The 25494-nt window shown below is 39.7% G+C and overlaps 2 protein-coding genes across 6 annotated transcripts in view; one reads left to right on the top strand and one right to left on the bottom strand.

The window, feature by feature from the left end:
- MAP7 (microtubule associated protein 7) overlaps positions 1 to 22165 on the top strand; it is a 109883-nt gene extending 87718 nt beyond the window's left edge. For 2 of the 5 annotated variants that reach the window (XM_066178942.1, XM_066178937.1), the window contains exons 8-18: positions 1411 to 1559; positions 3732 to 3841; positions 4226 to 4506; positions 8036 to 8219; positions 10047 to 10242; positions 11727 to 11828; positions 12109 to 12159; positions 12256 to 12313; positions 14893 to 15034; positions 19368 to 19594; positions 20327 to 22165. In XM_066178942.1, coding sequence (XP_066035039.1) covers positions 1411 to 1559; positions 3732 to 3841; positions 4226 to 4506; positions 8036 to 8219; positions 10047 to 10242; positions 11727 to 11828; positions 12109 to 12159; positions 12256 to 12313; positions 14893 to 15034; positions 19368 to 19594; positions 20327 to 20337 — 1511 coding nt within the window. In that variant the 3' untranslated portion in view covers positions 20338 to 22165. The remainder of the gene's footprint in view (positions 1 to 1410; positions 1560 to 3731; positions 3842 to 4225; positions 4507 to 8035; positions 8220 to 10046; positions 10243 to 11726; positions 11829 to 12108; positions 12160 to 12255; positions 12314 to 14892; positions 15035 to 19367; positions 19595 to 20326) is intronic. The other 3 variants (XM_066178940.1, XM_066178941.1, XM_066178938.1) reach the window with 2 other exon arrangements.
- The window catches only part of LOC136286864 (uncharacterized), a 27790-nt gene continuing 24446 nt past the window's right edge, over positions 22151 to 25494 (bottom strand). The window contains exon 14 of the mRNA XM_066178943.1: positions 22151 to 25237. Coding sequence (XP_066035040.1) covers positions 25116 to 25237 — 122 coding nt within the window. The 3' untranslated portion in view covers positions 22151 to 25115. The remainder of the gene's footprint in view (positions 25238 to 25494) is intronic.

Genomic DNA, 25494 nt, shown 5'->3' with positions numbered 1-25494 from the left:
AATCCCTATAAACTATTAGGCAAGCATTAGTGCCATTGCTGTAACAATTACATGAGACTCTTTATTCATAATGTTAATCTCTTGGTGCAGAAGAATTTGCAGCATTAGTACTGTTAAGTCTATGAGCTCTTCCTGTAACAGCAGCTGTACTTTTGTAAGACTAGAAGAATTAACTGTATGTGGAACTGCATTCTTTCAAGTGTGCTCAGAGTGGGATATACAGGCAAGCAGTAATGGTTTGGTTTCGTTTGGTTTGGCTTTTCATTATGGAAATAGAGAAAGTAAATTTCTTTGACATGGGAAAAAAAAGAGAATAGGGAAGATACTTTATAGAGCTCCTATTTTTTCCTGAAGTGACATGCTGGATAATAATTGTGCTAAGACTCAATTAAATGACCAGAAGAGACAAACAGGAGCAGAAAAATAAAACTTTGCAGTAATAATGTAGTTTTTCCCAATCTTCTCCTTCAGTTAAATCAAGAGAAAGTCCAAGAACACTTTGCTGCAAGAAGTTTCCCATGATATGTTTTGCAGTTTAAGTTGTTTTTGAAGATAAAATCAGAGCACTGTATATCTGATACCTGCTATTGTTAGATCTTTTGGTAATAGTATTTTTGCTTGTGCAAACCAACAAAAGCTGCCATCCTGGTTACTCAAATACTCATTTCCAAGCTGATTTGCTGTTGTCAGCCTGCTTTTTTTTTTTTTTTTAATTTGCAAAATAGTTTGCTGTTGAGAGTGTATTTGAGTAAGTTGTTATTCTAGAAGAATCAAAAATATGATGGGTTAAAATATCCCTAAAAAGAAGAATTTTAAAAAACAAATCACTTACTGTAAATTGTAGAGAGCAATTTCATTGATTTCCTAGTTGAAACTGTTTTGTATAGTTAATGGGTTTTGATCTTTGTGTGCATGTCTCTTTTAATTTTTCTTCACTTCCAATGCAATTCGTAGGCATTCTGATTTCGTTTCACTGCTTTCTATTCTGAGTGTAATTGAAATCCATTTCAATGTGTGTACTAAGCTAGTCTGTCAGACCAGCCATTGTTTCTACTGCTTTTTCAGAACCACCAGTTGTACAAAAACTTAACAGGAAAATACTATCTACTACCCAGTATCGTGGCATACTTCCTAATTTTTTAGAAATAAATTATTATTTGAAATAAATTGCCTTACAAATGGAAAAGTGCACGAGCACCTGTTGAACTTGCATCCTTACTGTATGTGTGGCCAAGCTAATGTGTCAAATGATGGTTCTGACTTGATAATTAGTCATTTCTCTGTTATTAATATCTTCTTTCTTTTCTGTCTTTCTTGATCGTTTCTGTTCCTGCTGGCTTTCCTCTGTCAATTCTCCAATGCTACTCTGTAATTAAAACTAATGAATAACAAAACCAACGAACACCGTAGTTATCCCCGTTTGTCCCCGTTCAGCATCTTGCAGCCCCCTCAGCCCTCTGTCCTACAAGGCCATGAACTGTAGGAATTCAGGAGAAAGAGCAAAACTTTATGCTTCTACTGATGCCGTTGGACGTCGGAGAACAACGCACCTTGCAGGGGTAAGCTTGGCAGCTGCCCGTGTGCTTCGTGTCCCGTGCCATGACCACCTAACTGCACTGCTTGTTAGGACTGGAATGGCTGCAGGGATACTTCCTCCCCTCTGCACTGTCCCCACCCTCTCCAGTTTGTGTCATAGTTGGCTGGATTTTAACTGAAACATGCTACATTACGTGGTGGCACAGCCTGGTTATGCACCAAAGAATCCATGTGGAAGAACACTAATGTTTTCCAAATACCCGTGTTTGCAGAGCAGGTGCCTCAGCTTCTCACCAGGTAGAGAAGCAGTCACAGTGCCCTGTTCTCTAGGGGATTCTTTGCTGCCTGTCAAGGCTCAAGATGGTGTTGCCACTTTTTCCTCAGTGAGGCATTTTTTTTTCCCAGCCGGCTGTTTTCACAAAAGTTCCAGAATCTGATGTCTTCTGAGGCCTCTAGCTGAGCCCCTAGAATAAAGAGGAGGGGAATGCATGCACTCACATGTCTCTATACACAAGCGCACAGAGTACATTCACTTCATCTGTACTTTCTTAGGAGACTATGCTAGTAAACTTTTCCTCGCTGGGAAGGAAGAAGTTGGTTTAGGAGCATGGTTTATAAGCAAGGCTTTCCACAGGTTCATTCTGAATGATTTAGTAGCAGAACTAGGGCTGATCTGAGCTTTTGGGAACATAAAAATAGTAGAACAAACTTGTGTTGACTGTGGTTCAAGGAAAGAGGATACAGTCAGACCCAGTTCAGATTAATTTGCTGAACCTGAGCAGTTATATTTTTCTTGTACTCTACAGCCTGAGTTAGAGTGTGAAAAGAGTTGAAGTCATCTCTGCAAAACATTGTGTAAGAGGTGCTTGCTTTTTTGTTTGGCCTGATGGGCAGAAGGTCAAGAAGCAGTGCTGCTATTGACATCCTTGTAGGAAGCAGTGTTAATCAAAGTGCCATGAGTCATAGCCACTACTTAATCTTTCAGGCAGAGGCTAGTATACTGAAGTTCAAGCTAAGGCACAGCCTTAATATGCATCTCAAGAGAAATTTCCTAGCATGTGCACAGAGCATTGCAGCCTCCAGGCCTGTTGGTTCTTCTTCTTGAGTCTCTCTGATTGCAAGAAGTTTGGGGTCTGGTGCTTTTCCCCCCCCTAAATTAAAAAGAAGAAAACTTGTTACTTTTTGGTGGAAGAGGTGGTATAAAACTATTGTTAACATAAAATGAGTGAGTTAAGAGCTGTTTCCAGTGGCCTGTATGATGTGGACAATCTTTTATGCTTCTGCAAACCTCTGAATGAATTCAGCTTTTTACTTTATTGATATGAAGAAAAATTTTCTGATGCTCTGCTTTCAGTACTAATAAAGCAGATCCAGTAGAAGGTTACTGCTAGCAAGCCAAAACTCCTGTTTATTGTAATGTATTTATTCTGGTTGTGTTTATATATATTTATTCTAGTTGTGCTTATATGTCTGTACTTAAATATGGGAAGTATATAGACGCCTAAATTCTGATACATTGCCTTAAAGCAGAAGTTCTGTTGTAGCTCTGGTTTGTATTATTAGGATTTTTTCTCAACTTAGGATTTTATTTTTTAAAAAACAAAGAACAAGAAGGGAAATCACTGTCATGTATAAGAACCAATGGCAAAAAGTATGTGCTCTAAAATCATACAAGAAAAGAAAGAAGAGGATAACTGGTGTACCATATTTGGAAGCTTTGAGGACATCTGTGGTGTTCACTTGTAAGCATGAACCCAAAATGTTGTCCTATATAGGAAGATTGTGACCAAGTATGAGCCACGGGCAGGGGGAGTTTATGTTTTCTTCAAAAGAAATCCTGTGTTTATGGGAAGTCGTGGAAGGTACTCTGTGGCAATCAGCAAAGATCAAACTATAAAAGATAATTTTTTTGCCTTTGTCAAATTAAGTCTCTGCAAATTAGCCCATTACATCTTAGGGCAAGAGAGAATGATTAAGAAGGATTCTTCTTGTCAAATGCAAATCCACTGACAAAGACGGTGTCAGGTTACAGCAGCTATGTTAAGGAACTTGTTAAACAACCTGTAGAAACCGCTGACTCAGCACTGCTTTTTCTCAGTCCTCCCCCAATTCTTCATCCTTAACTGAGCTTTCTTTGCTTTCTTTGGCTGTGTGAACTCTGGCTTGACTTTGTCTTTTTGTTTGCCGAGCTATAGACTGACAAAAGAGAAAAGGACCATTTGTCATCCAGCTTCTCAGCCAACTTTAAAGGAGGTCATTTTACTTCCAGCCTCAAAGCTAGATCATCAGCTCCCTCTCCAGTTTGGTAAGTCAAGTACATGCTTAGCTGGACATGAGCTATAGGCAGCTCTGATTGTTCTATTAATTAAACGTGAAACAGGGCAAACTTATTTCATGATGTAGATGTTCTCTCTCTGCAATAAAAGGAGACAGTCCTGCTTTAAAAAAAATCTTGCTACTGCTCTGGAGAAGAGGAAGGGGCAGGAAAATACTTGTTTTCTTCCTTCATGGCTGGGATCATTGTTCACTCATCTGGAGAGTTGGAGAGAGGCATTTTGCATGAAACCAAATCAGTTGTGCCAGCAGTCCTGCTTGATAGAGAAACAGAGAAATGGTTTTATTTTTAGCTGCTGTGGTTGTAGAGGTGATATATAGTGGAAACCAGCATTGTCACTCTTTGATTACACAGGCATGCGTCAAAGTCTTTGCCTTTTTTGCCTGGCACACCGAAGCAGATAACTTCCCCACCTGGTTCCTCCAAAGTTTCCTCTGCTCAGACACGTCCTCCCTCTCCTGGCAACATCCGGCCAGTCAAAAAAGAGATCAAACCAGAGGGTGAGAAGAAAAGACCAGAAAAGGAGGCTGAAAAGGCCAATGAGGCGAGGACAGAAGAGGGTAAAGGAACTTCAGCAGGTGCTGGAGAACCTGCAAGTCAGGAACAGCTCACTGTCCAAGCAGAGCTAACTCAAGGTAAGAAGACATCCTGCTTTAGGTTAAGGAATGTTTTGTATTTTTCCTTCCCTTTTTCTGAAATGATGTAACTTTCAGTAGTTTTCTGTCAAAGGTTAATCCAAATTCTTCACAACACTCCTGCAGATGTATAGTCATTTTGAGGAAATTATAGACAGGTCGAAGCCCTCCTGCTTCTAAGTCAAAACGACATGCCAAGCTGCCTCAAACAGTGTGGCTTCACAAGCCTCTTGTCTGCCCTTTGGGACAGGAATTTTGTCCCCCATATCACAACATAGCTTCTTTAGAAACGGTTGAGGTAGAGTAATAGTGGTCTGAAGACTTAATGGTACAGGGAGCCACCACATAAGATCGTGTGAGCACTGAGAATGTCCAGTTCTGCTAGACACAGTGCACTTGTGCTAGTAACACTGCTAGCTTATGTATAATATTGCAAGAGGACCATATCTCATGAGAGATTAGCAGAATATAATGGAATGAAAAGAACCAAGGAGAAAAGTAAAAAGGAATAGGGAGAATTTTTAAGGGAAAATGAGTTACTAAAAATAGTTAACAAACAGACAAGAAACCTACACCAAACCCTACCAGCCCTGAAAAGCAGCAATGCAGAAAAGGATGTACACAAAAAATAAAATAATGACTGTAAAGTATAGGGCAAAAAGTAAATCTGAAAATGAAAAAATACAGATTTGTTCTAGCGGACATTTTAGTTCACTCTAAATATGGCATAAACTGTCTCTTGCAGAAAGTCCAGCGTGACAACTGGGATACACAAGGATGACTTAGTTAGGATTCTGAACTTAAAATTCGTAGACTTCCCTGTAGTTATCTTTCAGATAACAGTTTTAAGTATTAGTAATCTTGCATTTAACTGGAGCGGGTGGAGTTTGGGCCTGTTATGTGAAAAAACCTCAGGTGAAAATCTCTTCTGTTTTATTAAGTTCAGTTACAGTTTCTGTCTGATACCCAGGTCCTATAACAAAAGGTGCAACCTCACAAAAAGGGTGAATGGATGTATCTGTTGGCCATGGGCATGCAATGAGATTTAATTGCCATCTTTTACCTGCTTTCTTTTGAGGAGAAAACTTCCTTTTAAAGACCATTTCAGAGATAGCACTGAGATAACTTTGCAAGTGTTTACAAGTTGTAGCTCTCCAGTGCAAGGTGCAGACCAGAGAAACCATCATGCTTGTTTGACTGCTTAGTTCAGGAGGAAGAGAGACCCCACTTCTTTGCAGCGTCAGTCAGTATTTGAGTTTGTGACAAGGTCTCTTAGTATTGAAACAAGTTATGTGTGATAAAGGCATTCAAAAGTCAAGCAGTTTGTATTCACAGCAAAGAATACAAAGTGGAGACAAATGGAAGAGAAGGGTACTATAGTTAAAGTGGTGAGCAGCCCTTCAAATTGAATGTGTGTTCCCAAAGCCAGAGGAGGTGATGGCTGGGACCAAAGATGGAGACCTCAAGCAGAGCATTTTACATGTGAGGTTATAGGATGGCTTTGTGCAGCCCATGGAGGCCCCAACTGCCAAAACTGCATCACTGGTTCAGTTCAAGAATCTAGAGAGGTGCAAGTACAGCATTTGGGGTTAGAGGATGCTGCTCATTCTCCTGGGACTGTGTTGCAGGTGAATACAGCTCATTCCCTACAGGTAACAGCACTGGCCTTTCAGTGCTCTGGCTCAGCTGCCTGCTGGTTCTGGGTTCACAGGAGCCAGGAGGTCAGCAGGTAGCAATTGCTGATGAAGCTGTTCAAACTTTTGCAGGCAAATCTCACACACAACTTTACTAATGCCAGTGAAGCTTTAAAGGTCTTTTGGGTGTTATCTGTTCTGACAGCAGGGCAGGTGTGCATTAAGCTACTCGCTATGCTGCCAACTTCAGCGCCTGAGGCAAGAAGCGAGCCCCAAGCAGCACAAAGCTGTGCTCCCTTCAAAGCAACAGCCCTGCCTTGGCCCATGTTAGTAAATTTAAAAGGGCTGAGGTGCAGGAACTCTGTCATTTATAGTGTTTACAATTACAAAGGCTCTCTGGTATGTTCCTGATCCAGGCTGTAATTGCAGCCTCTCGTTTTCTTACCTTCTGTCCCCAAGGCTACTAAGAGCATGGCTCTTAATGGCTCCCAAGGTTCAGAGTGATCAAATTGCTTACCTTTTTATATTTCAACATCCCAGAATTTTTTGAGTTCCCAGCTACATCTTGGAGGTTAGCCCAGATCCGGACTGTTCCCTGGGGTTGGGCTGAATACCTGTTTTGGTAATGTGAGAGAATAGTGCTAAACTGTGCCAGCTCACCTCAAGGCTAGAGAACAGGCCCAGGCACTCTTTAAATTACTAGTGTAGAAGTATCATTTGAATTCACAGTCAAAGCCCTGAAGCAGTTATAGAAAGACCTCTGTAGTTCTTAGCTGATAGAAGAGGAGAGCAGTGAAGTCAACAGATGGGAATTCAGCACAGAAAACAACTGAGTTCATCTTTGTTCACATGATGAGGTGTAGGAAGGGGGAATCAGGGAGGAAACCCCTCTTTAGAAGTTGTTAATGAGTTTAGGAAAATTGTTGCATCCCAGCGTATGGTTAGAAATGCAGATTTAAAGATCATCTGCTTGCTGTTCCTTATGACTTATTTTCCATGTATATTACTAGGGCCAGCATCTGATTTCATTGACAGTTCAAAGTTTTCCCTCTCCATGTATGCCTGCATTACCAGATGGGATTACTCTGGGAATATTTCCTAACGTTAGCTTGTGTGTTGGTAATGGTCCCTAGTGTCTAGAGAAAAGGTGATGAGTCACATTGTACTGTGCTAGAGAATGCCAGGCAAACTTACAGAAATATGAACTAGTCTTTTACTTGAAAAAAAAACAACCCTGTAACATCTTCTTTGCCTCGTTGACAAAGCTGGCCCTGAATAAAGAATTGATGTGAAGGCACTACTAAGATTTGAATACAATCCACAGTGCACCAATAGTAGCAAAATTTAACAAGCCGTGTCCCATGAGTCACCTCAGGTTGGAGCAGCTGCAAAACTGATGGCAGCTGGTGTCCTACCCTTGGTGCAGATCGCTTCAGACACTTGATGTTTGAGATCACCAAGTCACCAAAACTGACTATCACCAAAAATTCTGGCTCTGATCTTCAGATACGTATGATCAGACAGAAGAAAAGATAATTTCACAATGTTTTATTTTGCTCTTCAAACAGCATTGGGCAAGCTTAAGAAATGTGATGGTAGAAAAACTTCCTGAGTCAGCATAACTCCTGTTAAGCACCTGTCAGCATTTGTTCTGACAGAAAACCTGATTTATACTTTCAGCTACAAGTGCCTCACATACCCTGCAAAACCAAACTTCCATGAAGGTATATGAACCTCCAGCATTTAGAAACACCTTCCTCCTCTGAATCATTAAAAAAAAAAGCATGTAAGCTTGAAAACACTTTGCAGTTCATTTAAAAGTATTTTCTGTTCAAAAGAGTGACATCTTGGCTACTGTGTCTGTACAAACTAATTTTCTTTCCCATTTGTTTCAGCAGCCAGCCCATCCCTACCTCCTGCTCCAGCAGCTCTTTCTCCAGCCCCAGCCCCACCCAAGCCCTCTGCAGGTACAACTGACCCTGAAGAAGCAACAAGGCTGCTGGCTGAAAAGAGGCGCCTTGCCCGGGAGCAGCGGGAACGGGAGGAGCAGGAAAGGAGGGAGAGAGAAGAGCTTGAAAGGTAATTCTAGGCCTCTGCAGTAGAGAAAATGTTTTTAGCAGCTTCTTGTGCCTGTTCTGCTGTTACATTGTTATATATGAAGCACAGCACTGAAGTGCAGGAGGCAGGAGTGCCTCCCCAAAACCATATTTTCCTGTTGGGGTTTTCAGTTAGCGCAATATATACCTAAGCAGATCTGTAAGGTTAAAACTTATTCTAAGTAGTGCTTTAAAATAGGACAGGACGAGAGAGCAGATCCTTGCAGCTGTGGTTAGTTGTTTCCCCCGAGATTAACAAAGCTGTGCTCTTTTGTTCCAGCCAGAGAACTCTGCAAGGCTTTTTTCAAGTTTGTGATCGGCACAAAGTCTCTTACTTTGAGTTGTAAGATCTTTATTGTGGGTGGTGTCCAGCTCTTGCTACTTAGACCTCTTTGTTTTCTCATGTACACACAACAAAGACACCCCCCACACACTCCCAACAATTTTGGAGGGTAGTTTCTCATCTCACTTTCTAATTGCAAATGACTGGCCTATCTGGATACTCATGAGTCTGGCTACAGCACAAATCGAGTGGTTTTTTAGAGGGCTGCCATGCCTCTGGAATTTGTTTGACTTCTTTAACCACTTTGCTGATAGAAACAAGACAGAACTAGTTCAAATAGCCTGGCTTTCCAAAAGGCTCACAACACTGACCCTCTCAAAGAGAGTTTTAAAGAAAAAAAGCTGCTGTAGCATAGGAGTAATACGGTAAATAAATACTAAGACAGATCAAAAATAAAAAGTAAAGAATAATTAGCTTTCACAGTGTAAGGAGTTTCCAGTGTCCTTGCAGTGCCTTCATAGGAGAGCTTGAAAGGAGTTGAGGTTGGTGAGATGATGTTGGTCTTCAGTGAGATAAGTCAGTTGTGAACAGGTTGAGACACACCTTATGTTGCTGAGCTACAAAATGGAAGCTGAATTGTTGTAGTGATAAGCATAAAGGAATGTGCATAGGAAATAATCCTAACTTGACTCCTGGTGTTGGTCTCTGGGTGATTTATTTCTATGGGAATAGATCTTGTTTGGAGTTGAATATATAAAAGTATCAGGTGAGTCATGGTTGATAAAGTAAGCGAACTGTTACAATTTAATAGAAAACAAGAACAAATGAAAATCCCATTCTGAACTAATCAAGATAAATCTGTGTTTTGAATGTTGAGTTTTATATTTTTTGAGATAGTAAAATTAATCAAACTAGAAAAATAAGTGCAGACAGACATCAAGGAAGATTACAGGTACAAAGCAGTTCTCATATGAAAATCTACTGAACAGGTGGCGATTCTTCAGCTGGGAAGATATGCTAAAAAGTCCTAAGTAATTTGTGAAACATCAAAGGTGAGGGGGAAAAATTATTCACTTCATAATACAAGGATGTGGGGCCATTAGTAGGGTTAGGAGGTAACCTTCAAAAATCGGCAGAGTTAAATACTTTTTTAAATCAAGGAATCATTGCCATGAGGTGAGATGGGTGCCAAAAGTGCATACTGTTTCAAAATATGAGTATGTGAAATGGCAGAAAGGAGTGTTTTGCAGAATGTATTTATCAAAGATACTATTTCTGTTCAGAAAATATGTGAGTCATAGATTAGACAGAGGTATGCTGGAGAAGCATTGGTGTTGCATTGCAAAGTTTTTTATATTCCATAGAGCTTCATGTTTGGCTCCTATGGGAAGCAGGACAGCTTAGGAATAGGACAGCAGTGCACCCTTTATCAAGCTGAGATAGCAGTGCTGGATCAGAAACCTGGTGGTTTGGCTTTTCTCCTTACTTTTATTACCTGTTTTTCTTATGCTTATTTAATGATTGCAGACAAAAGAAAGAAGAGTTGTCACAGAGGATAGCTGAAGAAAGAGCTCGCCGAGAAGAGGAGGAAGCTCGCAGACAAGAAGCAGAAAAGCAAAGGAAGGATGCAGAGGAGCGGGAAAAGGAGGAACGGCTGCGCCGCCAGGCAGAAGAGAGAGAGCAGCAGAAGGAGAAAGAAGAGATGGAGCGCATTCAGAAACAAGTATGCTCCCCTCTTGGAATTTCTGGGCCAGTCTAGCTGGCAGCCAAGTGGGTGAAGCAGCACCTCTTACATAGCACCTAAATTAGAGCAATATCTAACATTTAAATGCTGTCTGAAAAGTGTTGAGACAGATTTCATTCCATGGAGTAATTCAAAGAGTAGAGATATTTCTACTTGACAAAAACACATGGTGGGGAGTTGAGTTTTGGGGGTTTTTTTCCTCTCTTCCTTTACAATATATACAGAACAAATCCTTTCTTATTCCTCATAAATTGTGATAAAAAAAATATCAATAGAGTTGTATTGGGGAATTTTGATAAATGCTGTTATACCAGAGAATTCTTTGTCCCACAGTTATAGCATGTCTAGATGCAAAGATAACTATTCACTGTGTTGGAGATATAGTACTGCTGAGTTCTAATCCTATGTCAAATACTGCTTTTGTGTGGGGCCGGTGGGAAATGATAGATTTAATCGAACCAAGGAGACCCTTTATCTGGCCCAGTGCTCCTGAAATCAGAGTAGCTAGTCAAAAGACATAAGATAATAAATAAAAATTAAGTTGTTCAAATGCTTTCATTTTTGATAATGTTGGTTTACTGATTTCAGGAGAGGCTGTGGTAAGCATTCTGAATAGGATTCTTCTCTTCTCACATGTCCTCTTACTTCTTGCATGTGCTTTATTCTTCCACAGTCTAACACTTCAATGTACCTTGTAGACACGAGGTTTTCTTCTGATGTATAAATATATGCTTCTGATTATAAATGTTTAAAGGATTGTGTTAGTGAATATGGCTGAGAGACTCCATTCTTCTTTTTGAGAAGATGTGTGCTACTTTCTTTGAAATGTTAAACTCGAGGCTTAATTCAGTTTAGCACTCAGATATAGCACATGGCCAAGGCTTTTCTGGATGTTAGAGATGCAAAACATGATCTATTGCAGCAGTTCCATCATATAAGAGTGTCATAGTCAGGGAGTAAGGCCTCTCCACAGTATATTCCAGACAAATTTTGCATTTCATTAAAAAAGCAGGAATGGAAAGCTTGTGCAAATGGGCCTGTGGCTGTTTGCCCTGGTCTCATTAAACAGTTACTCTGTTGGCCAAACAAAACATTCTAGTTCATTTCTTTTACTCTCAAAAATATCCACCACACAAAACATGGGCCTCTCTAATACTTTCCTGGCTGCTGTTTTAATGCTGAAGGCTAGAAAATTTATTCCTTATTTGTCATCTGGTGTGTTCTGGAATGGGCACAGAACCAAACATGATGTCCATTGTTTAGTTTTTCTCTCTTAACGCTACACAAAACATGGAGATTAATCAAGAAATGTGCAACTCCATCTGAAAAGATTTTTGATGACTTGTAAACCCCAAAAGTGTCTTTTCAGGGTGTTGTAGATATGCATAATTAGACATAGACTATAAAACTGTCCTTAAATAGTAAATTATTCCTCATTTCTTTTTCTTTTACCACCAACACAGAAAGAAGAGGAAGCTCGCCTGCGGGAAGAGGCCGAGCGGATTCGATTAGAACGTGAAAAGCATTTCCAAAGAGAAGAGCAAGAGCGCTTGGAAAGGAAGAAGGTAACTCAGTCCACGCAGAGAAACTGTGATCGGTTTTGCCTTAGCAGTCTGTTTCCACCTCAGCAGTCGGAAGTAAATGATATAAATGTGCTCTCAGAAAGGCTGCAGTCCTCATTGGCCTGATGTTACAATGAAGGGAATATTGCCAACAGTAATAAATAATTCATTTTTTTGCAATAAACAGATACAGCTGACAAGTGATAAGCAGTTGTGGTTTGGGAAAAAGATATTAAAATTAATGCCAGCAAACATTATTTTACCCCTTTACATTTCATTGTAGAGGCTGGAGGAGATCATGAAGAGAACTAGGCGTGTAGAAGCTGTAGATAAGGTCAGTGCTGCTACTTAATATGTGTAAATATTGAACACGTTACTGATTTTTTCCCTAGTGCCATTTTTAATTTACCAAACTGTGCTTCCTTTGTAGAAATCCAATGACCAGCAAAATGGACATATATCAAAGGCAAATATTACTGGAGAAGCAGGTATTGTTTAACTGTGCCCTGAGCACAACAGGTGAATAAATGCCTACTGAGCACAATGATTTAAGAAACAGTTCTGAAACTTGGCACACTCATTGCAGTTAAAAAAAATCTATGAGAGGAGTATAAATGAAATCTTAGCAGACAATAATTATTTAGCCTTTTTGTATAGGTAGTTAGCCATTACTAAATGAGTCCAATGTTTTAGCAACTTTGTCACATTGGTGTTTAGCAAAAGAAATTTGCTTAAGTTTAATTATTTATAAAGTGAAAAGAAATTATTTTGTGATTTGGATCACAAAATAAACTGATTCTACAGTTTGTTTCTTATATTAAGTCAGATGTGGTTGTTGCAGATTTACTCAATTTTCTTAAAAGATGATTTCTTCTTAGGCACCAAAACGAAGAGTTCATTGTTCTAAACATCACTCTGTGACTTCCTTCTTCCACACCTGCTGCCTTATTCACTTGGTCTTTATTTCCTTTTTGACAAAATTGAGCTACTACAAAAGCTTAGTCTTGTCACACCCACACTCTCATGCTTTCCTTCTACTCCACTCCTTTTATCTTTATTTCTTTTTAGGTAATCTTCTATATAAGACTCTAATACTTACAATAAAAGAAGAAAAATAAAATATAGCTTATATTCAACAATTGCCAGGTGTGAATTAGCACTTTTAAAGATACTGAAGTCAAGCTATCAAATGGCTTATCCTATTGTAGCATAACAAATTAAATGACATTAATCTTTTTCTTCTTTGTATTTGGGTTGAGTAACAGGGAAGACAGCAGCACTGACTGATGGATGACTTTTTTCTTTTATTTTTAAAGTGAGCACTATAATTAGTACTGTCAGAAAACCTTTTGACGCAGACTTCATTACCTGTGTTTGTTATTTGTTTACATATTATCTCAGGAAAAAAAGTTTGTGAGCTACTAATACAGGACTCATCTGGGATGCCAGCTTTGTCTTTGGGCACTGTTGAAGGTGTTATGAACCATTTAAAAAATTTCTAAAACTATAAAGGGTTCCACAACCTTTGGCTAGTGCTTTCCCTCTAGAGGTAGATGAGGAGTAGTCTTCTATTAGTTTCCTAAGGCAGATGAGACTTTGGATCTCCATTTCCCTAGGCCCAAGGGAAGGCTGGAGTCCTTGAGTGACTGAATAAAGAGAAAACTGCTCTCAGCCTCAGGGCTGCTCTGTTGTTTGACTTTTCGTTATCTATATGGGCCATTGAGATAATGGTATGGATTAATGGGCATATTCTGGCCACATGAATTTCCATGTTGCACTTGAACAGACCTCTGACTCTCCACAAGGAGTTTGTTTTTAAATTTCTTGGGGTATTTTTGTTGTTGTTGGGGTTTCTTTTTGTTTTAAAACAAAATAAAGTTTTCTGGGTTTTGTTTGTTTGTTTTCGTTTTGTTTTTAAATTTTGTTTTTAATTTTTTTTCTTAAGTCTTACTGTTTGCCAAAACCTGAGGAGACATTTATAGGAATGGCCGAATCACACAATGAAAAAAATCTGTCACCTTTTTGTCATTTGTTTGACCTCTGCCTCAAAATATGAGGCTGTTCCACATTTCCAAAGCAGAACAACTTTTTCTTCAGCTTTTTCCTTCACAATGTTAAAGCAAATATATTTTCTTGTTATTCCATTTGTAGAATCACAGATACCTCTATTTCTAGTGTCTTCCATATAAAAACTTACGAAAGATCAAACTGAGACATTCAGTATAAAAGTCTTCGGCCCAAACATTTGAGTACAGTGAAATAAAGCAGCTGAAGGAGGGGCTTACCAGATGAGGTTTTGGGTAATGTAGATGAATTTGTCCAAGCCTATGAATACTGAATTGTCCTTGCAATTACTGTAGCAGATGTTAGCAGGGTGGGGTGCAGTTGCTTCCTCTCACTGACCTGCATATGAATAGAGCGACTCTAGATACAATGCAGAAGGCTGTAGCTGTACTTTAAAAGAAAACCATAAGGCAGGCCAGAAACATATCACGTGGTCTGGGCATAAGGGACAATAATAATTTCATTTTATGTTGCTCTCTGCAGTGTTTTTTAGTAGTAATTTGGTACTTACTGAAAGAAGTGTGCTTCCCAATAGGGATTTTTTTTTTCTTGATTTCCTTTTGAGTCACTGGAATCAAGAAATACCAGTGTATGGAATTAGTACGTCCAAAACTAGTATGTCCAAGTTTTGCTCTATTCCATTCTCTATTGCTTCTTGAAACGTGCCAGCATAACTTTCTATCATGTACCAGCTTCTTTTGCCCACTGGCTTATATATATTGCAGTTGTGCATATGATTGTAGAAGGTTTATTCTTGTTCAGAAAGCTATGGTTTTGAAATCTGTGACATTTATTTTGGACGCTGAAGCAGGCTTTGTGTGTCCAAAAAAGTTGACAAAGGAGATGGGGTTGGGTAGAGAGGGCAAGGAGGAGTGTGAGAACCGTATATTTTTTAAAACTGTAACTCACCTTGGCTGCGCGGATTTTGTAGCAAATATTTTACCCTAATCAACAGGGTAGATGTTGCAGCTTGGTTTTATGCAAACCTGTTTTCTCTGCCCAGTCGCAGCCAGTCCTGCCTCTCCCCCGGAGCCTGCAGCAGGGCCCCAGCTCCAGCAGGCGGGACCGCCTCCGCACAACGGGACTCCGGCCGCCTGCCCGCGCCTGGGGGCTCCCCAGCAGCAGCCCTCCACCAGTGTGGACAGGTAAAAAACATTGCCAGGCATCAGGGGGCTGTGCTTGGAGGATGAGGGCTGCTAGAGTGATAAATTGTATTCAGATCCACGAGTTCATTAGCTAAATAAGAGGCAACGGTTCAATCTGCCCACAGTTTTCTTAATTCAAATAATGAATACTGTGCTTTCAGATTGGATGTTTTGATTCGTAACCTGCTTGAAGTATTAGCAAGTGGCGTTGTAGATATGTCCTTGGTGTGAGATATGGAACTAGTCACTTTGGTTATGCATTTTAAAAAAACCACTTTTGTTCCTCATAAGGAGTATTTGTGGAGGCAGATATTATACATTGGGAGCTCTCTGTAGCCACAAAGCAAGTCACTCAGACTTTGAGAAATTGTTGAAAAGCTCAGTATTGAACTGAGTGACATCCATTACATAAGCATGAGCTGTCAGTTATTTTAATTTTAGTGATGCAGAAAGCCAAATAGTCTCACAGTCCTTTCATGTTTTATGCAGGTAGTACCAGAATATGCATGGAAAAACTTGAATGTGGGAAGCCATTGTGCAGTCTGTAATGGACAGTATGTTTCAGGGTGTGATTGGCACTAATTGAAGGAGGAATTTGCCCTTTCTCGATCCCTCCATATGCCTGGGGGATCTTAGCCTGCTGTCATGCTGACAAGGATGCTCCTGCTGAGGGAAGTTGTCAGTGACACTGAGGTGCATTGGATGAGCTGCACAGAGCTGCCTCATAATTGTCTTGGGCAGCTATTAAAATGTTAATCACTCCCAGCCTTACAAGCACCTTGATGTTTGAAACATAAAATGTGCCACACTAATGAGTGCTGTCCTGTACATTATAATCTGTGTGGAAGGAACCTCAGAATGCCCTCAGTGAAGAATGAATAAATGAGATTGAAGAACACTTGACAAAAGTAGGAAGAGCATGTAAGGTTGTGGAAGAGAAAACTGGCACACCAGGTTGGAATGTGTCTGCTTCAGAGGTACATCCACAGTGACTGGGAAGGTGAAGCCTGAAGCACTTGGTAGCGTCCCAAAGATTTTTGTCACATGGCAAAAGCCACAGGTGCCAACACCACTGCTCCTGCATCTTGTGTGCTATGGTTGTCTGGCATCCAGATGGTAGCACACACAGGGGCAGTGAGTGCAGGTTGTCTCCTGAGTGGGCACCTCACTCCAGCCCTCAGCAAGATTTGGCTTTTGTCTGAAAAAGACTTTGTCATGTTTTAAGGGCAAGAGAGCTGAAATTTCTGACCAGAAGTTAAAAAGGTGTTACCTGGGGAACTTGTGTCATGTGCTTGTGTGGTTGAGAGGATGGAGTGATGCAGAACCCTACAGCTTCCTAATCCATACCCCACTTACAGATTTTTGCTTGTACTCCATTCTCTAATTCTTTGCCCAAGATGGATCGTGCCTGCTACTTCTTAGAAAAAGTTATTTTAGTGCAGTGGTTTGTGTTGATGGTATTTTCCTTATGGTACTTACTTTGTAATTCCTCTTTTCTGTGTTGTTTTCTACAAACACTTGCAGTGCATTGCAAAATGCCTCAGTGAGTGCAGTTCACCTCACTTGTCTCCATCCTGTGTGCATGGAGCTGGGTTCGGGTAGGTTAGATAACCAGTTTTTAGAAATATACGGTTGGTCTGGGTGATTGCCTTCATATCTTGTCCGGGAAAATAAACCTCCTCCTTGCTGGCTGGTTTCAGTGCTGTTGTCTCAGTGGATTAAAAATAAGCACCATTTATTTAAATAATCCAGAAGTCTGGGATCCATTTTGCTGTTAATGTCTATCTATGTCTCCTCTGCAAAAATCCTCTCAATAAATGAGGTGACTGACATAGTCCTTCAGATCAGAAATAGCAGCTGTGAAAATATTTTGGCATTTTTCAAAGGCCTGCAAATCTATACGTTTTTTTTTCCTATTCAGTGTTGATGAATGATCAGAAACAGATATACTGAATTCTGGCCTGCTTTATTTTTTAGTCTCTTCAAATTCTAATTTCAGGCTGTGCCTTCATAGAGTTTTGGCTAAAATTATCTACAACAGGTACAATTTTCAGTAATTTTATTTTTTTTTGATTTTCCAGTTCCATAAATTAAACTGGCTTCTCTTCTCTCAACATCCTGCAGTCTCTTTTGTTAATATTGATGTGTCCAGGTCAAAATGTGAAGCTGCAGAGATACTTTTCAGCTGCCATAGAGATGTCCTTCAGATGCTTGCAAGACTGCTATGTTTGGAAATCCACTCTGAACAACTCAGGCAACTTTTTTTTTCCCCTCTATTACATAAGTGTCTTGCTACATGCACACTTATGGAATACGTTAGGATGCCAAAATTATCCAGTTCTTTCTGCAATATTCTATACCTGAAAAGGTATCTTTGGTGTTGCATTAGACACTTAGACAGCATTAAGAATGTCACATAAGACAGTAAGAACAGCTGTAGCAGGTCAAAAAACCTTTTTTATTTTTTTGTGTTCATTGTTTTAATGGCCTGTAGCACAATGTAAAGGAAAAAAAAAAAGGTAATTACCAGGAGATCCTCTGGCCAATGAAGGGTTGCTAGGAATTGTGGTCAAGTGCAACCATAGGCTCAAGTAGTCCCTAAGCTGCTAATTACCAGAAGCTGAAGGGCATACCAGTCTCCTAGGAATTTATCTAATCTCCTTTTGAGCTTGTGGCCTCTAAGATGTCCAGTGGAAATTAATTCCACTGTTCTATTTCCCCCTTTGTTTTGTCTAAATTTGCTCCTCTAGTAATTAGGTGGATCAAGCAGCACAGAATCTTGAAGATTTTATACCACAAAATTTAGAATATTTATAGTCCTGATTTCCTTTTCTGTACCCCGTTTGTGATTGTAGACTCCTCCGTCTCAAAAGACATTGCTCAAGTCTGAATGAATCCATGTGTAATACTGGCAGTGCAGTGACACAGAAATATGAAATATGAAGAACTATTTATTCACTAAGTCAGCTGATAAATTGGGTAGAAAAATTCTGTTTGCAGAAGCAAGAGGCTTCTTCATTGCTCTAATACTTGTTGAACTACTGTGATGTTTAATTTATATGAATGAGCAGTTGTTCTCTTCCCACCTCTTTCTTATCCCATTCATCAAACTTGGCATGTTATCCTAGCTCTGGTATGGTTATTGCCAGTAGATGGGGATAAAATAAGTAATAGCTTATAGTGAATAATAACCTAATGACCCTGCCTTTGTGCCTGAAACATTTCCAACCAACCTGAGCAGTTGTGATGTGGTCCAAACAGGGAATAGGTACCCATGATTGTCAGGATCTAACTGTTCAGGGCTTTAGGAAGCACTTGTGAAAGATCATAAGATTTTTGTGTATTTGTTCAGTACTTTCTCTTGCTTGAGGAGCTTATGTCCCATTACTGTCATCCTGTTCACTGAAGTAGCACCTTAGTTTCTCCTCTCTGGCAGGATAGGACATGCCACCTGCAGAGTGAGAAAGATTTGACAATGCAACACCTAATAAAGGGGTTGGGAGGGGAGGACCAAGGCTGCCAGACATGAGCAAGTATCATCTGGGGAGAGTACGTGTAAATACAGGGTGTCTGTGCTTGTGCTGCTCTTGGCTGGGGGACATGTACAAGACTTCGCTCATAACGTATCTCTGTCACATGGGAGATGGAAAATGAAAGTGTAGATTGACATGAGGGGTTCTGGGAGAGGGCTCTTTTGGCTTGGACATGATCAACAGGAGAAGTGTGGAGATGGGTGGTGCCTTGGAAATGACCCCTAAGATCTTGTACAGGAGAAGGGACTGAAAGGAGGACTGTATTGACCAAGGGAGTTTTTTTCTCTGGATAAGTGGCATATAGAAGAAGCTGTTCCAGGATTGCTGGCAGGAGGTGATCCAAGAAATAATAAAAATAATGGTGATCTAACCCAAGGGCAATTACATTGATTTGCAATAAGAGGAAGGGTACAAGAAGGTTATGAGATCTGAAAAAAATGTTAGGGACTGTGAATTGCATTACGTGGGTGGTTCCAGGTAGTGGTGGTGCTGCAGAGGTTTCCTTACTGATTCCCATTGCAGTTGCTTCTCAGACTGCAGGGTCCACACAGGACCCTGTAGTTCTGGCTGTCATGTAGCCAAAGGTAACTACTCTCCCATGGGTTTGAGGGAAGGAATACCAAGTACTTGGCTGCAAAACCAGTTTTCCTACTGTGGTAGAAGCATAGTTTTGTTTTCACTGGCTAAAAGAATGCTTGGGATTGATGCAGACTTCTCTTCCATTTGTACTATTGGTTTGAGGATGACTAAATTTCTGTTCTAGATAAGTACATAAGGAAAAATTTCTGTTTTTCTTTCAGCAATCTCAATCCAGAGGAAAACGCAAATGAAAATGGAATGTCTATGCAGAATGATAACTTTGAAGAGATCATGAACCTGCCTATTGGTTCTAAACCATCCCGGCTGGACGCTATGAACAATGATGGAAGCAATAGTCCCGAAATTCCTTTGAATCCAATTCTAGCCTTTGAAGATAAGGGGACTCTTTTGCCTCAGGTAGACAGTGTTCAAACACATCAAACAGCAGGTAGGTTTGCTATGGTTCACTAACACTTGTAATTTGTTGAAATTGACAGAGGTCCCAGAGCTCTCAATTAATATAAGTTGATTCATTAAAGCATTTTTAAACTCTGGGTTTTTTTCTATTTAAACCCTGTTTACATTTTAAACAAATTTAAATTACCTGGAGACAGGAGCACTTCTCATTTATTATAAAGTTATGCCAGCTAAGCACATACAGATGCAGTGCAATGGTGGTGAGGCCCTACCGTTTCCTGGATGAGGTCTTCTCTTGTGTACTTTACTTTCTGTCGTTTGAAGTTGCTTGGAAAGGTTTGCCCTGTGGTTTCAAACAGAAGTGATACGTGACAGGTGCTGTTCTGACCTTATGATCAGCAACTGGGTTCCAGTTTTGCAAGTGCAGTGCTTGACATGCACATGGAGAAGGGGAGTTACTACTTTTTAAAAACTACCTTTTGAAATGCTGGATGTGCTTTCCTCATCAAGTTCTTGCAGGCATTGAGGGATGGTTTTCAGGAAACTGGATTTTTCTGAATTACATCATAACTTTTCAAGAATGTTAGGTAAACAAATACTAGTTTAGCAAATAAAATGGGATAGCACTTTATTTTTCTCTGGCCTAAGAGAAAGGAAAGGAAGAGTAAGGAAAATCATCTCACATTAAAATAATTGCATAAGAACATAACATTTTGAAGGAAGAATTGCCACTCTGACTTGTCATGTTTACCTTCTGTTTTAGAAGTGATCTGATTGTTTCTTCTGAGGAACCAAAGGTGATGTGAGCATCTCTGCAGTCTGTGGAGTTTCTTCCATGCTATGAAGGAGTGTTTTATTTTTTCTCTCCAGTTTTTTAAAGATTTCTTGAATATCTTTTTTGGAAGGACTTTAGTAAAACCAGCAGAAGAAATGAGGGGAATAGACTTGGATCACCATTCTAATAGCTTTCATCACTAGAAAAATCATGCTTCACGTGCGTTACTTAATATGGCTATTTCCAACAAGCTTTTTTTGTTAGTAAATGAATATTTCTGCATTCCTTAAGACACAAGACACTGGAATCTGAAAGTAGCAGGCTGATTTGGGTGGTGGGACTGATTCTTTTTTGTTTTTAAAAAAGGTGGGTGTTGGTTTAAAACGCATAATTGCAAAATTGGCAAAGAATCTTTTACACTTTGTGGTTCTAATACTTGAAAAATAAATGCCTCATTGCTCTACAAGTAGAGTTAATGGGGTGTTTTATTTAAACCTGTTGGTTTAAATGTTATTGCAGAGAACTCTAATTATGGGGGCAAACTATAGGCTTCTGTATCAGGTTCTTGTAAATGTAATTCCTACAGGGACATTCTGTAAATTGAGACGTCACTATGATCTTCTCACATTTTCTCTAAAAACACAAAACAAGACAGGTTTTAAAATGTGAAAATTTGAAAGCGTTATTTTTTCATGGACAAGAGGAAAACCTATTGTTCTTCTAGATTATGTATTTATGAATTTTGCTCAGTACAGAAATAAACCATTTAATTGAATAAATTAGACAAATGTGGCAAAAAAGATACTGCAAACTTGATTTTTTTTTAGTTACATCCATGTTCACAATACTGTAAAAGATGTGTATGCATATGTGCTCACATGTGTGCACACACATACAAGGAAATACCTTGTTCTGAGTCCTGTAAAATTGCTGCTGTTCCCAATGATGGAAGACTTTTCCTTTGCCTTATCAGACTATTGAAGACTGTGTGAAACCTGGGATATTTGAGTTTTGGATGATGATGAAGCAGGTTTGGGGATTTTTGGGGTTTGCTCGTTTCAGAGCAAAAGGAAAATGGTCATTGTGCTTTTTAATGTAGTGTGTGGTTTTTATAAAGCAGTGCAGTTTGAGTGGTAAGAGGAGCGATGCAGGTTGCTTTCTCTTTAGTTTGATGCTGATTTCTACTGTCATTCATTGTTCCATCCAACACTTTTGGTTGCTGTTGTGCAGAACTGTAAAATCTTGCACGTTTTTTGTGCTTTGCTAAACAATGCTGTTGGAGGCAGAGCTCGCTCTGGGTGTTTGAGTTGGAAGCATTGCTGAAGGCTTGAGGCATTGCTCTCTGAATCAGTGAGAAGATCCTTGGGGAGGGGATATGGAGGTTCATGGGCTTTCAGCTCCTCCTAACAGAGAATGTACCATTAAGATTGCTGCACTTGCCTTTAGTGAGCACTGAGTGAGGCCTCTAGGAAGCTGTGCAGAAAGTCTGTGCTAGCAGAAGAAATCCTCTGAGACAAAAGCCGAAGAATTTTTGAAGAAATTTCTGCTGCTGCCAAGTGTTCATCTTATTGAAGAGATGGGATAAAAGCAATGGAAATAAAATGAAAGAGACTTCATCTGCCAGAATATTTATGGAAAGGAAAAAACAGCCATTCAGTCAGAGTGCTTTCAGTAGTAACTTGTGACACAGCAAAATGATTCGAGTTCCTTTCTTGCTTTCCTTAGTTTTCCATGTACATAGCCACAATATTTTGAAGTGTCCAAAATATGTAGTTTTTCTTTAAAACTATATATAGCATGTAAGTACCAAATAAAACTTGTTTGAAATATTTATTTCTACTTATATTTTCATTTTCTTGCATAATTGAAGGAAGGGTCCATCTCTGATGGAAAACTCTTCTTGCTACTCATGGTCTGCTTAAAACTTTGCTTCAGGTTTTCTCTAATTTCTTTACTAAAAATCAGAACAGAGTCACTTGCAACAAGAAAGAGAGCAAAGAAAAAGGCAGTTATATTTAGCTTCAGTTTTAAGTCTTAGGATTCTTTTAGGATCAGGTTGAAATTGTGTTGATCTTGAGCTATTTAGGGTTGATTAATAAATTATGCTGTTCTGTTTTTTGGGAGACTTCAGCACAGCTGTTTCACTGTTTGTGGAAAAATGGGCCAGCTTTATTTCTCACATATACTTCGTTTTTTGCTTTATTTTTTTTTTTTTTTTTTTAACAGGGCTGGATTCAAAACAGTTTATCATTACAGTCAATCCAGGTTTGCTTCAAATGAGAGCAAGAATTTCCTGTTTTAGGGGCACGGCATACAAAATCAAATCAAGGCAACTGAGAGTAGAAGTATGTGTATGAATTTTTAAAAAAGGGTTTAATATTGAATTTTTAAATCTTTTGGTTAAGCCTCTCTTAATGCAGGGAAAATAGTTTCTCTTCTGCTGAATGTTGTTCTTGACGCTATAATATTGTGTGCGAGGAAGGCCAGCTCCTCTGCCTGCTATTGCAACTGGTTGTGTTGTTTGTACCACAAGGGGCAAGGTGGAACTACTCCATGAGGTAGAAGTAGCAGGTGCAGACAGCTGTTCTGAGAGTTGGGAGCAGAAGCCTTCCCCAGCAGGGAACCGTGTGCTTTGGGAAGGCTCAGCTCCGTGCTCCCATCTCCAGCACAACATTGATGCTCATAGGGATGATGCTCTCTGAGTTATTTCAGTACATCACAACTGCTGCATTGCTCACCATTAGCTCTGCTTGCTTCATGTCTTTTATCTCCTCATTCCTAATGAAGAATGCTTTGTTATTTCTTGCTAAGACCTTGAAATAATGTTTGAGATTAAATACCTAAGAATACAGCTACAGGACACAGTCTATTATCATTACTTAATATTGCACTGTTTATTTTTGGAAACAGATCTAAAATCACCCATGGAGGTGGTTTGCAATTTGAGATTTTTTTTGTTCCCAGGTGTGTCGTTCAGCCAGTCCTCTGTTTTAGAAAGTCCACCTGCCCAAAGCTGTGCACATAGTTTGTCACATGAGATTTCAAAACAAGATTCCTGTCAAGTATGAATATTGAAAATGCCATATTGCTTTATCCAAAGCTTCTGTCTACCCTGCACTTTAATAGGCCTTTTTACTGCACTGAGTGTTTTGGTTGTTCTTACATGTTTTGTTTTGGTGGGGGGCTTTTTTTTTTTTGGGGGGGGGGGTGTTGGGGGGGTTGTTTTGTTTTTTTCGCAAACAGTACCATTGGAAAGAACTTGCAGATGTTAAAAGAAATCATTATCAAAAATGCATTATCAAAAATGCCCCCAAGCACCAAAAGTAAGCTCAGATATTTGAGCCATAATAAAATGGAACATTGAGCTCTTAACTGACAGAATAACTTTTTTAAACTTTTTTTTTTTTTTAATCTCACTTTTATTCCATGTTTGTAACCAGTATCAGCTCTAAAGCTCTACATGCACATAAGAGTTTTGAGACAGTGAGAAGCACCTCAAAAGACAGTGTGCTGCTTTTGGCTGGGGTAGAGTTAATTTTCTTCACAGTAGCTTGTAGGGGGCTGTGTTTGAGTTTGTGCTGAACACAAGGTTGGTAACACAGGGATGTTTTAGTTACTGCTCAGCAGGGCTTGCACAAAGTCTGCTTCTCACACCACCCCACCTGTCTGGGGTTGCATAAGAAGCTGGGAGGGGACAGCTGGGATGGGTGACCACAGCTGACCATCGGGACATTCCATACCTTACATTGTCATGCTGGGCATATAAAGCTGGGGGAAGGAAGAGGAAACGGGGGATGTTTGAAGTTACAGGGTGTGTCTTCCCAAGTAACCATTACACATGATGGAACCCAGCTTTCCTGGAGATGGCTGAACATCTGCCTGCCCTTGGGAAGTGTAAAAGTAAGAAAATTAGTTGAATTTAAACACATGACTACCTTTTTTATTGTTCATTAACTCCATTTAAAATGAAGTATCAATATCAAAACATAACAAAAATTCCTAATTTTGCCAAATATTTTCCCTTGTTGCAAGTAGCTTTGGAAATAATTTAACATTTGCAGAACACAGTTCTGTACTTAAACACATTTCACCCAAATAATTTGTGGTTTCTGCTATGTTCTGTACTTACTCTGTGCAACATTTCCTTGCCTTAAAATGCCTTTGCTCCTCTGCTGGAGAGCAGTGCTTACAGTGTGGACAAGGATCAGCTGTAAGGCTTCACCCATTCTTGTTTCTTACACGTTTCTTGCACTTTCTGAATTGTCTCTCAGCAGTTACTTTCTGTAGTAACCTATTTGCAGTTTTCTACCTTTGTATTATGGGTTGATTCAATTATGTTCTGAAGTCCTTGGAGTGTGCTCTGAAATACAGGACATGGAACAGAAACAGAATAAAGATGAATGCAGAGTCACCTGCATACTTGAGAGATGCCTCATCAGTGGAATCAGCCTGTTGCATGAATAAAACCTCATTAATACAGTGCTGATTTTTCTGAAGAGGGGGGTCAGGAAACCAAAAACAAACCATGGAAGGTTAACCAAGCATAGCGGGTGTTTTTCAACATGCTGCCATGTCCTCAGGCACACTCCAGCAGCCAGCCAAAGGGTCCAAGGAATTGTGTTTTGACCTGCTCCAATGCTTGTTATCGGGACATCTCTGTTGTATGACCAAACTGCAAGTACTAGGAAAATTACAGGAACCAATGAAAAGAATTGTTTCCGCTGAAAGTTCAGGCCCTTGGATCTGGTAAGTTCTCATAAGCCGTTTGGCTTAAATATTAACTGTCTTCATGGCACATAGCTGCCCTAAGGAGCTCTTGAGTTTCTTCTGTTTGTTGATGGACTTGCTCAAGGAGTCTGGCCATTTGGCTTTTTCTGAATGCTGAAGAAAAGTCTGGATCTGAAGAGGAATAATAGTGTTAGGCAACCTGCTGTTTTTCCCTGTGTTCTAATGCAGATGCAGAGAAATCTTATTTTTTAGGTAAGATACAGTTGGTTGCTGGCTGTTATTACAGGTAAGGCAGAAAAATACCACACAAAGCAGATACAAATTCAATTTTCATCTCTAAAACCATTCAAGATTGCTGCTAAATTCTCCTGATCCAGATGTATAAATCTCAGTTGCCAAATTCAGCCTAATGCAGCAGCTGCCTATCT

This window comes from Chamaea fasciata, unplaced genomic scaffold, assembly GCF_029207755.1.
Source record: "Chamaea fasciata isolate MVZ Bird 193981 ecotype frontalis unplaced genomic scaffold, bChaFas1.0.hap1 SCAF_3, whole genome shotgun sequence".
Classification (NCBI taxonomy): domain Eukaryota; kingdom Metazoa; phylum Chordata; class Aves; order Passeriformes; family Sylviidae; genus Chamaea; species Chamaea fasciata.
The sequence above is the reverse complement of the archived record's forward strand: the minus strand, read 5'-3'. Positions and strand labels throughout refer to the sequence as shown.